Here is a 12,968-nt window from a genome sequence, read left to right as displayed (position 1 = left end):
ATTTTCTAATCGTCTGTTAGGGGAAGCAATTAAAACAAAACTGATTGATAACATATTTATTTTTAAACGCATTATTAAAATTACAAGTTATCAATGTACATAAGTTAACTTTTTTTCTCCCAAACAGTTACGTCAGACAATGCAAAGACGGTTTATTTGTTCCAGCGCAAAGCTACACGTCAGGTTAAATGTACTATGTCCAGCAGAGTGAAATGTACGACGCATTTTTAGGGTTTAAGTCCATGCATGACGGTAACGTTGTTTCATCAAATCAGTTTTCGGAGCATCTGTAAATAGACAAGAAAAAATATTTTACTGGTGAAAGTTTCATACCCACAATTGTATCAAACTGTATTTCTTTCTAGAAAATAACAGTTAGTTGCATATGTTGATTTGAGATCGTTGGTGTCTTGTAATATACCAGCGATTACGGGGAACATCTTTTTTTAGAAGTATTATTTCTGAAATCCAAGTCTTAAAAACGAACAAATAAATATAGAGGTTTTCAGTTAGTTTGTTTTACACCACGGGTCCAGTCATTTAAAATTACACTTTGTTTATGGTTTTGCAGTTATACATGACTGGTCAAGCACAAACACTGATAGGTCAAAGTTTTCCACGGCCACGAGTCAAGGTATTATTACTGTAGACAACCGGTTCTTCCTCGAGCCGGTCTAGATAGTTTGGAAAAAGTGTTTCTCTACACGTGCGAACAACCTGGATTTACCACAAGACGTAGGATGTTACAGCAGTTCAGTGGATGTTTGAAGCAAGCGCCAATTCCCACGATTCACGAGCGTCTGTTTCGTGAGTTCTGCGCTCCTACGTCGTCGTGAATGGAAGGTTAAAAAAAATCAAAAAATCATGTGTTCAGTGAAAGATATCGATACCGAATACGACTTCCTGCTACTCAAAGACAGATGGATTTTCTTGTTTATTAGTTCTGAATTTCACGCAAAGCTACACGAAGGCTATCTGAGCTAACCGTCCTTAATTTAGCAGTGTAAGACTAGAGGGAAGACAGCTAGTCATCACCACTCATCGCCAACTCTTGGGCTACTCTTTTACCAACGAATAGTGGGATTGATATTAACTTACAACGCACCCACGGCTAAAAGGGCGAGCATGTTTGGTGTGACGAGGATTCAAACCTACAACCCTCAAATTATGAATCAAGTGCCTTAACCACCTGGCCGTGTCGGGCCTATTTAGCAGTGTGAAACTAGAAAGCGTTTAGGAAACTGTTCTTCGCGTCAACAAACTTTTAAACCACTATCTAGTTTAACGTACGTGGTTCAAATGAACTACTTTGTTAACATGGAATGAGTTGTGTTTTTATATTCAATTCGAGAGAAACCAGTTATGCAATATTTTTCAATGATTGTTTCTTATAACTTTCACTGGAGACGAAAAAAACAACACACCAACAAAACATTCATATGATTCTCCATCTTGAATTAGAGTTACTTACACTTCCGAATATCATTTCATGATAATTCATTTTGATAATGGCAAAAAATGCTGATCACGTGATGAATAATACGACCATAATGTTAATAGAGGGAGTTACTGTAGTTAGTGAGTGGGAAAAGAATGCACACGGTCTAGATCTCAGGTCAAGGACAGACCGGTAGCAAAGTATAACAAACAATTGTTCTCAGAGAAACAGTTTCTACAGGTTAACGTGCAGCTAATAGCTTCTAACATATCTTATCCAATGGGAATAATAAGTGGAAACAAGGTAACACATGACATGTTCCTCCTCGTAAACCATAGCCCGGCATAGCCAGTTGGGCTGAGACGTTCGACTCGTAATCTGAGGGTTCGAATCCCGGTCGCACCACACATGCTCGCCCTTTCAGCCGTGGGGGCGTTGTAATGTAACTGTCAATCCCAATATTTGTTGGTAAAAGAGTATCCCAGGAGTTGGCGGTGGGTGGTGATGACTAGCTGCCTTCCCTCCAGTTTCACACTGCTAAATGAGGGACGACTAGCCCTCGTGTAGCTTTGCGCGAACTTCAAAAACAAACAAACAAACAATTCTCGTAAACCACACTAAACCTTCACTTGAGATCATGTTCGCGAATATATTAAAATTTGAGAAAATGTTGTCATAGTTTGCAAATAAGCCGTTTTATGGCGCTGTTTTCTTCACTCCGTGTACCCACCCCTCCACCATTCTAGTATTATCGAGAGGTTTTAAAATACTGGGCGTGTTCTTTCATATCACTTTTTTTTTTTTTAGTGGGCGTTATTCGATTAAAGTCAAAGCAGTGATAAAAACAAATACTTTTTCGCTGACTAGGGCAGCGAATATAGGTTAGGTTTTGACTTTTTAAAAGATATTGAGGGTAAGTAGACGGTCTTATCAAAAGAAAGCCGAAACTAATTAGAAAGTTCATGATGATTGAGTTATTATATTTGTCAAAATATTTGTCTTCAAAACTTTTATAACAAAATCGAGAAATTGTTCCACAAAAAAGAAAAAAAAAGAGGGTATTTTCAGGAACACGGGAAGTCGTCAGTTCCAGTAGCACGCGCTGGCCGCGGATTGGTCGATAGAGTTCGGTATCGTAGCAAGCCATAAGCACGGCCGGCTCGAACGAGCTAGCGTCATGTTTCGGGGCAGCAGCGCCAGCGGTGGTGAGACCCTGCTTCTCAACGATTGTGTCCACGCGCTCGGGTAAGCACGGGAAAGATCTTTCCATGCACGCGCTATGACAGCACGTGATGAAGGGTACCTGGAGCCATCTGCGCTTCAGGATGTTCCGGAACAAGGAGACTCGTTATTTTCTTGGCATAATATTGGTTACGAAGGTAACGTTCCGGACTCTTTTGTTCATACTGCCCATTATAGTACCGATGTAGAGGAATACGACAGTGAAGATAACCCAAACTTGATTCTCCTATACGTTCACAAGCAATCCGATTACTTACCGTACTCTGAAGAGTACGGAGGGTTTCGATTTTTAGAGACGATTGAAGAGGAGACGTCTGATGACCTGAGAAGCGAAAGTGACGACAGCGGGTCTGCTAGATGTCAGGGGTCAGCGGGTCCACTGGATGTCAGGGATCAGCGAGTCTGCTGGATGTCAGAGGTCAGCGGGTCTGCTGGAAGTCAGGGGTCAGCGGGTCCACTGGTTGTCAGGGATCAGCGAGTCTGCTGGATGTCAGAGGTCAGCGGGTCTGCTGGAAGTCAGGGGTCAGCGGAAGATCAAACTTCAGATTTTACCGATAATCGAAAGGCTTTGTTAGACTTAGTAAACGGGAAAAAATATCTATCAGAGGATGACAACAATTTTCACGCAGAGGGCGCTTTACCTATCTCACTTCGCGAAGCGTTTCCTCAGAGACCACAAGTACTTAGACAGTTTTGGGGAATTTTAGAACCTAAGGACGATATTAGTCAATTTTCTCTGCAATACAATTCGGAAGAATGTGACAAAGTTAATGAGTCTCCCGTTTCGGAATGCTCGGTGACCTTTCAAGACGAGAAGGGAGAAGATAAAGTCTCAGACAGTGAGGGGTCAGATCTGTCAGAGTTCTCCTCTATGGAATATGCGGTTCTTGCTGAATTCTCTTTTGAAGACGTGGACAACTCCGACAAGGGCTGGAATACACAGAGTGAAGTGGAACCCCAGAAATCAGATCTTAATGGCTGTCATTTGTTCCGAAACAAGGATTACTCCGAATTAAAAGAGAATCCGAAACGTTTAGAAGAAGCTAAGGCAACATATTGTGGGGAAAATAATTCGCTTAACTGTCTCTCTTTAGAACCAAGCAATGACATAGAAAAATTTGGAACTGTTGCTCAAAATTCAGATTTTAGTTTTCTAATTCAACACCAGGGCAGCGGCTCTCTAACGGATTACTCGGAAAATAGTTTAAATAATAAACATTTGCACAAATGCGATGTAATTCTCGTGGATGAAAAATGTGTTCATGACGCAGTTTTTGGCTCTAAAGATGTAGATTTTGCTCTAACGTCCAACAAGAACTGTGACGTTGACCAAGGAAATGCAAACTTGAATGCAGTGTGTGAAACGTGTCTTTCTTCTTTGCAGCGTGAAAAACCAACAGATGATTCATATGTAATCCCCCTAAGCAAAAAGGAAAAGGATCTCTCTCCCCCCTCAAAATCAATAGAACAATGCCTGGTTCTAGAAGGAGAAGAGATCAGCGCTGGCGAATACTGTAATTGGAAGAATCAGGATTTTCCTGGTGACAACCGGTTTTACCTAGAATCATTTCATACGAAAGACGATGACAGATTCATTAAACAGCACGACTTCCAAGATCATTTGAATATTCAAGACAGTAAGTTCGAGCAAGAAGGTTTAAACAAATCAGACTGTGAATCTTTCCCCAGACTAGAATTTGGATCTGTTAAACATCATTGCTTGACGAACGCCATGGGAACAGATTTTAAAGAAACGTGTGCAACAGGTATTATAACCGCTGCGTCTCCGAAAGCGATAGAGAGAAGAAACCACAGCGTCAGTTCAGAGAAAAAACAGGTTTCCAAGAGTGAACTAAACGAAGCTTACAAAACAAACAGTGAGCTGATGAATAATGTGGAAAACCCTCAACAAAACCTCGTTGTTAATGATCTAGTCAGAACCGCTACCACATTATCCTCACAGAGGGTAAAAGAAAGCAGTGGTATCAACATAGGTGATTCTGAGTGTGTAGTGGGTAGCTTCAATTGTGACAATAATTGGTCACCTCTCAGTAGAGCGTGCTTGGCTCGTGGCCATCAGGGTGGATCCTTTAAAACTTCAGTATCAAGAACTAACGACGTGAGCCAACTGTTGCACGTGCAGAACAGCGACGGCATACCTTTGGAATCACCTCTTAAAAGTTCCCTTATGGGACGTGATTGTGAAAACGTGCCAAAGAACAGGTCTGCTTCACATTCCGTGTTCCAGAAAGCTCTTGTGAGACAGTTGGCTAAAGAACTTTTGAATGAGCAAACCACGCATGCGTCGACCGGGAAACACGAGAAAAAGTGTGTAAGTGACATTTATAAAAACAACACGGATTTAAACATGTTGTTGAATGAGCAAACCACGCATGCGTCGACCGGGAAACACGAGAAAGATTGTGAGAGTGACATTTATAAAAACAACACGGATATAAACATGTTGTTGAATGAGCAAACCACGCATGCGTCGACCGGGAAACACGAGAAAAAGTGTGTAAGTGACATTTATAAAAACAACACGGATTTAAACATGTTGTTGAATGAGCAAACCACGCATGCGTCGACCGGGAAACACGAGAAAGATTGTGAGAGTGACATTTATAAAAACAACACGGATATAAACATGTTGTTGAATGAGCAAACCACGCATGCGTCGACCGGGAAACACGAGAAAAAGTGTGTAAGTGACATTTATAAAAACAACACGGATTTAAACATGTTGTTGAATGAGCAAACCACGCATGCGTCGACCGGGAAACACGAGAAAGATTGTGAGAGTGACATTTATAAAAACAACACGGATATAAACATGTTGTTGAATGAGCAAACCACGCATGCGTCGACCGGGAAACACGAGAAAAAGTGTGTAAGTGACATTTATAAAAACAACACGGATTTAAACATGTTGTTGAATGAGCAAACCACGCATGCGTCGACCGGGAAACACGAGAAAGATTGTGAGAGTGACATTTATAAAAACAACACGGATATAAACATGTTGTTGAATGAGCAAACCACGCATGCGTCGACCGGGAAACACGAGAAAAAGTGTGTAAGTGACATTTATAAAAACAACACGGATTTAAACGTGTTGTTGAATGAGCAAACCACGCATGCGTCGACCGGGAAACACGAGAAAGATTGTGAGAGTGACATTTATAAAAACAACACAGGGATAATTATTATGACTTCATGCATGGAAGATAATAACTCAGTAAGTGGTCAGAGTTACTGTACAGATAATGTTACTCCTAAAATTTCAACCACTGATCTTCAGGGTTCAGATGATGAAACCGTTGCTCTGGCTTCGTCTGTGACTATGGAAACAAACAATAACTGTCATATCAGCTCAGGACACATTACTCAATCGAGTGAGTCAGTATTGGATACTTGTTCAACACCTGAAAAGTGGTTTCATCCATTTACCGGTGAGATGACCAGAGAAGAGAATATTCTTCAACCTAACTCGGAAAATGACACACAAAGTACCTGCCAATCAGAGCAAAGAAAGAGAAACACACGTGAAAGCGCGAGAGCAAATATTTCAAAAAATGCACGTGGAGAAGAATGGGAAATGATAAACGAACCACATGAAACACTCGGTGTTTCAGAGAATGTCAGACAAACGTATTTTAATAATGAAAATGTTCGTGATAAAAACATGGTACAAGACGAGAATGCAATTTTACGTGACAAACTAGAGCGTCCATTAATAGTTAACCGTGGTGTTCGCTGCACAGACTGCTTTGAACGGGTAGGCAAAAGCACAGTCAATAATTTCAATGGAGTTGAGCAACAAGAAACCATTGACGTAGCCACAAAAGATCAACATGTAGATAGCAAAGAAATAGGCTTAGGAACCTCCATTAATCAAACCACATTAACAGCACAGAAATGCGACGAAAAACAAACAATGAAGGAAAATCGACACCCCCTTATAATGGGTGATCCAGCTGAAACAGAAGCTGATGTCACTCAACAAACAGATGATGTCTTCGTTCGTAAAGAAGGTGATACACTTTGTATTAACGATGATTTAAAAACGTCTTTATGTTTTGATGTACAGCAGGAAGAGGCGATATGTGGAGATCTGTTTTATGATCAAAATAAACGCACGATTTGCAGCAACGAGTATCTGTTGGAACTGAAAAACAGAGAACCACCCGAAGGATCAGAAGAACCTTACTTATCTTTTTATGACGACCAACAACAAATACAGCATTGTATTGACCGGAAGTATTACAATAGTTCTCTGTACATTGAATACCAGGAACGGCAGAAGTCTGGTTTCGACTACAGTGAAACAGGTTCGACACAAAAGGATGTAGAGGGCAGCTTGAATACAGATGGAAATAATATAAATAATCAGGTAAGTCACACACCGCAGTCTCTCTTTCCTCGTAGCCTTGACGAAGTGCATTGTAATAGTGATGATATAGTCACGAATCAAACTCGGGTCGAGTTTACAGGCAAGTGGGATGTGGCTCCATCTCTCGAGACATTTGATAACTATAACGTTATTTTAGGTTTCGCAGATGACAGTTTTGAAACACGATCTGTACAGGAACAGCGCCAAAGAGAACTTTACGATCTTAACAGCATTGAGAACAACTCGGAGTCATTACCACGTGGCACGTGTCCTTGTCGGAGTAAGTCAAATGCTGGAACAGCGAACGTGGAAGCTCATGACTTAGGACTTCGTGCTGATGTTAGAAACGTGCTTCTAAATCTAAAACGTCATCAAGAGGATGAGAAGCAAGAACGAAGCCTATTTGATGGAGATACTGAGAATAATCTACCCGCTGATGCAAAGATCCAGTTAAAAATACAACAACTTGCTTGCTGTAGAAACAGGAGGCACTCCAGTGCGGGCGAGCTGGAGAAACTCTCTAGGTGTGGGACTCCGTCGTTCAGAGCAATAACTACAGCAGAAAGTGTACTGCCAGACTCTCGTACCGGCGAACAGCGTGCTATTGGTGACGAGCGTGCTAGTGTAGTCACGACTTTTAATAGGCCTTTTCAAGAAACTGATAACTCTCAAAATTCTCTAGCCCATGTGAGTACTTGTTTCGATAGTTTGATAAAAGGTGACCGTCCAGAGAAGTCACCCTGGACACTTTCTACGGACACGCTAACAGACATACACGACGCGTCACACCCAGGAACTGCGCTCACTGTTGGCAAAGGGCTAGGAAGTGTCTGTCTGCCGTCACTTGTAAGAAGTAATTCTGAACCAATATTACACCTCACATCTGCGAACCACAGCGAGCACAGTTCTGGTTCGAGGTTTATTATCGTACAAGAAAAAGGTTATGGTGTTAATGACTTGAGGGAACGTGGTAGATGTGTGTTTGATATAGGAACAAGTTTAGATGCTAACCATGCAGCTTTGGTCTGTAGACTTCAGGAAAGGAACTCATTTTTAAACAACTTCGACAAACAAACACCAAGTGAAGAGTCACAAGGCAGTCCAATCTTCTCTCCAAACATGGACGAAACTAGAATAGCGGTTAAACGTCGCGAGGAAATAGAACAGGAGCCACTTGATGTTCGAAGACAGGTATTTAAAGTTCATACTTCAATCATTCAGCCATGTGAAAAGTCTAAAGTAAGATTTTCAAGTGGGCTTTCCAAACCCGATCTTCCTCTAGAATCAGGACATCTGTTAACTCCTGACCTTCAACCTCAAGAATATACTTCGTATACAGGAGGTAGAGGCCCGAAGGATAAAACTAGTGGCCTCGTCTCAACAAATTTCACCTCAAGTGTGACCTCATTCGAAGGTTTATCGCTGCCTACCAATATAAAGAAAGCTTCTGTTATTACCACGTTGAAGCATGGTAGTACACGTGGTCGACCTAAGGTTGTGAGAATTGTGACCCCAAATGACAATATCAATGATAAAAGTGTCAGTGGTGCGTGCGAAGGTTCTCGAACAGAAAACTATTTTACATTGGGAAGACAATCTGCAGCAGAGACACAGGAAATGAATATGAGGCTACCAAACAGGTTGCTTTGTAATCAGACATATTTAGTGAAGATACCCCCACAGCCTTGGAGAACGAAAGAGAACAAAGACGAAATATTTTATCCGTGTGACGGATATAGTTGTTCTGAGTCCCCGTCCCTAGTTCGTCCTCCAAAGACATCTTCTCTAGTGACAGCTTGTGACCTAGTAACCAGTGACCTCAGATTTTCACCTCTTGGAAGCCAGAAGAATGACCCGTGTCCAGCGTGTCCTACTAAAGATACAGTAGGAAGTAAATTGCCTTGTGTTTCGTCTGACGATAATCCGAGCACTAATCAGCCACAAGCCGCTGAGAACGAAAGCGTTGCTGAGAGGCTCGAACGTATTACTGGTTACAACTCCGCAACGAAACGAAACGCCATCAAGCCACCGTTACCGCGTCAGCTACAAAATTTCATAAACGTCAGACTAAATTCCGGAATAAGAGGTCGGATCGCCAGTAAACGAAAACAGTTCTTAGAAGCTATACAGAGCAGCAGTGGATTTGGAGAAGAGGACGATGGAAGGCAAGATGGTGAATTACGAAGATTTGAAGCTTTTAAACGGTCTGTCGAAACGGAGAGAACCCGGCTTATAACCAGTACGCCCGATCTTGTAGAGCTAGAAAGAGCAGTGCGCAGCAGTAGAAGACGTATTGATCGGACATTGGTCTTTAAAGATCCGAGTCAACGGGAAACCAGCGCAGTGTGCGCCAGTTCCCAGCGTCATCGGCCTGCAGGTGATGTATGGCCAGGTCGTCTCCAGAAACCGACCCGCTATAAACAGATATGTAGACAGGAGAAGACTCTGGATAATGGAAGTAAAAGTACAGCTTATTTGGAGACGGATATTGATACACTGGAGTCTAGATTAGTATGTAAAACAAATCATTTTAAACCACGTTTGGAAAATTATACAGGTTACGTGTATCGTGCTCGGAGCATGCTAACGCTGGCTGACCGAGTCCCAAAAGATCAAAGTCCTGTAATGGAAGACAGTCAGAGAGCTCGAAGCATGGACTTCTTATTGGACGATGACAATCGATTGGCTGCCTCACCCCCAGAAAACACTTTGAATGCTCAGAAGACTTTGTCTGAACTCGAGTTGCGGATAGAGCGGTCCTTGGAAAATCTTAATCTTCCAGATTGGTATAAGAACTCCCCTTGGAGTAAACAGCCACAGAGAGGGATATTTCTGAAGCGAGATGAAGGAAGGAGGCGTCCACGATGGCAAGGTCTGGGGTCAAGAACTTCCTCCTCTACCAGCCTGGTATCTGCCAGCTTTTCGAGAAGATATCTGACCACCAAAGATCACATATTTTCAACAGACTGGCGTTCTATAGGATCGCTACAGTCCTCACGAGAAAGTTTGACAGGATTTAGTGTAGGGTCAGTGTCACCTGCTAACTCTTATCCACTGTCCAGATGGAGTAGTTGGCGTTCATCGGCAACAAGTGCTACTGTACCGGGATGGTCACCTTACCGCTCCTTTAGACAGCCTTATTTAGGATGGAGAGCAGCAGCTGGACATACTTCTAGCAGTAGCTTTACAGGACCTCCATCTCCATCTACTCCGCCGAGCAACAGTCGGTCTGCATCACCTGGTCGGATTCTCGAAGACAGTAAGTTAACAGACAAGACCAGAACACTGGCTTCTCCACATCGTCAGACAGATGATGTGGAAGAAAGCTGTCTCCTTACTAGCCTTGGTGGCCATCTGGACAGATGTGATCACTCTACAGGTGCTGCCAAAAAGGGACCACAAGAGGCTCCTCCCCCGATGTATCACCTCACAGGTGACACGGAGATGAGAAATTATCATAATGGTTCATATGAAACAGGTTCATCTTCTTACGACTTCGGTAAGACCGGCTCACCTCTGCAATACCCGAAAGTAGCCTACGATAGCTCTCCAGAACGTCAATTGAGCAGCTCACTCCAAAAAGACTCATCTTTCCAGAGTGGCTCACCACATTTCTACAACTATTCTGTAAGGAGTGGTACATCCGCCAGTAGTACAAATAGTCCAGCTGTAGGAACGTCATATGAAGAATACTCGCACCGTCAAAGCTCACCTGAAGAAGAGTTCCCTTTTGGAAGTGACCTTCGTTACATCCTATCCACCGAATAGAATCCGCCAACAAAGAAACTGTTCACTTCCACTCCACCTTCCAAACCGAAAGAAAAATAAACGGGATATCCACGGCGGGCAGAGTAGAAAGTACATTTGCAGTCTCAGAAGAAGGTGAACCCGTACAGAAGAGCACATTGAATGGAGAAGGCGAGTGGATACCAAAAGAACCAAGTGAATTGTCCCGTTCTTTCATGCAGGAATTTCACAGCTGGTTCCAGAGTATGCAGGAGGTTGATATTCAGCAGGGCAGTTTGCCCCCCACACAGAGTACTTACTGCAATAGTTGTATTCCTGACTCAACGAATACAATAGAAATTCGAAAACCTGAGGTAGATGATGTACAACATCATCTCACTGATGGAAACCAGTTCAAACACCAAAGCCAGCAGTCTCCCCTGGCGCAGCGGGTGATGTGGATGGAGTCATCATTCATGAAGGCAAGACCACCCACGACTGTGGTGGTCATGGCTACAGAAGAATCGGCCACCGAAGAAACGAACGGCTCTTGTCCCCTGAGTCGTAATGATGACATCTACCATGAACAGTACGGTAAGTGGACTGCTCTTTGGTCACCATATTAAATATTAACATGCAGATAGTCCTAGATAACTTACAACACCAACGATTTGAAAGATGGCACCCACAAAGAGTAATTAACTTCAAAGAAGTTATTCCAATGATGAACAATAAATGTAGACAACCAAATAAAAAGTAAAGAATTTATTTATATTTCCAGCGTATTAAGTAGAAACCTAAATACGCCCTCTACCAACATATGTATTACATAGTTAGTACTATCTTTATGAAAATACGATGTGCATCTACCGAGAAGGTTAGTGATATACGAAATAAGATTACACACGTTTCGAGGCAATCGACTTTTTACCTCAATCTATATTTACTAAAATATGCAGAATTAAGGTTGGGAACTTCACGTACTAAAACTCAGATTTATTAATCATTTATACAAATGTTTTTTATATATATCAAGCCAAGCTAGATAGATCTGTTCAGCCCCTCGCTAGTACAGCGGTATGTCTATGGATTTACAACGATAAAATCAAGAGTTCCATTCCCCTCGATGGACTCAGCAGATAGCACGCTGTGGTTTTGCTATAAGAAAACATACACATAGATCTGTTCTAATTTCCAGTAGTCGAGAAAATATGTTTCTCACTTTAAGTGCTGTCGTTCGTTACTAAATACAAAGGGCTATCTGTGCGCTGCCCACCACGGGTATCGAAACCCAGTTTCTAGCTTTATAAACCTGTGGGCATACTGCTGTGCTACTTACGTTATGAAGTTGATATATCAATACTATCGTACAAACACACATAAGAAAACACTGGAATATCATACGTTTCTTCTTTTATTAATTTCTTCTACCGGTTTCATGACTTCAAAGGTCACTCACTCTTCAGGAAATAGTTTTACTGGAAATCTTTCTTTTCTGTAAGTCTTAGTAAGTGTTTTACCGATTTCAGTAAGAATTGTAATCTGTGAAAGTAGTTACTACCTAACCTTTTATCTAATTTTGGTCACCCATAACCTTGTGTCTAGTTTTGGCCATCTATCTAGCCTTGAGTATAGTTTTGGTCACCTATCTAACCTCGAGTTTAATCTTGATCATCTATCTAATCTCGAGTCTTGTTCTGATCACCTGTCTAGCTTTGTATCTAGTTTGATCATCTATCCAACCTTGTGTCTAGTTTTGGCCATCTATCTAGCCTTGAGTATAGTTTTGGTCACCTATCTAACCTTGTGTTTAGTTTTGGTCATCTATCCAACCTTGAGTCTAGTTGATCATCTATCCAACCTTGTGTTTAGTTTTGGTCATCTATCCAACTTTGAGTCTAGTTTGATCATCTATCCAACCTTGTGTTTAGTTTTAGTCATCTATCCAACCTTGAGTCTAGTTTGATCATCTATCCAACCTTGTGTTTAGTTTTAGTCATCTATCTAGCCTTGAGTCTGGTTTGATCATCTATCCAACCTTGTGTTTAGTTTTGGTCATCTGTCTAGCCTTGAGTCTAGTTTTGGTCACCTATCTAGCCTTGAGTCTAGTTTTGGTCACCTAATCAAACTTAAAGTCTAGTTTTGGTCACCTTTCTAAAGTTAAGTCTG

General features: G+C 41.8%; 1 protein-coding gene across 1 annotated transcript in view; it reads left to right on the top strand.

Moving 5' to 3' along the window:
- The first annotated feature begins 10,821 nt into the window (after positions 1-10,821).
- LOC143227980 (uncharacterized) overlaps positions 10,822-12,968 on the top strand; it is a 50,982-nt gene continuing 48,835 nt past the window's right edge. Inside the window, exon 1 of the mRNA XM_076459331.1 lies at positions 10,822-11,393. Within this exon, the coding sequence (XP_076315446.1) occupies positions 11,036-11,393 (358 nt within the window). The 5' untranslated portion in view covers positions 10,822-11,035. The remainder of the gene's footprint in view (positions 11,394-12,968) is intronic.

This window comes from Tachypleus tridentatus, chromosome 10, assembly GCF_004210375.1.
Source record: "Tachypleus tridentatus isolate NWPU-2018 chromosome 10, ASM421037v1, whole genome shotgun sequence".
In the NCBI taxonomy this organism is placed as follows: Eukaryota; Metazoa; Arthropoda; class Merostomata; order Xiphosura; family Limulidae; genus Tachypleus; species Tachypleus tridentatus.
This window is presented reverse-complemented; position numbering and strand designations above follow the sequence as displayed.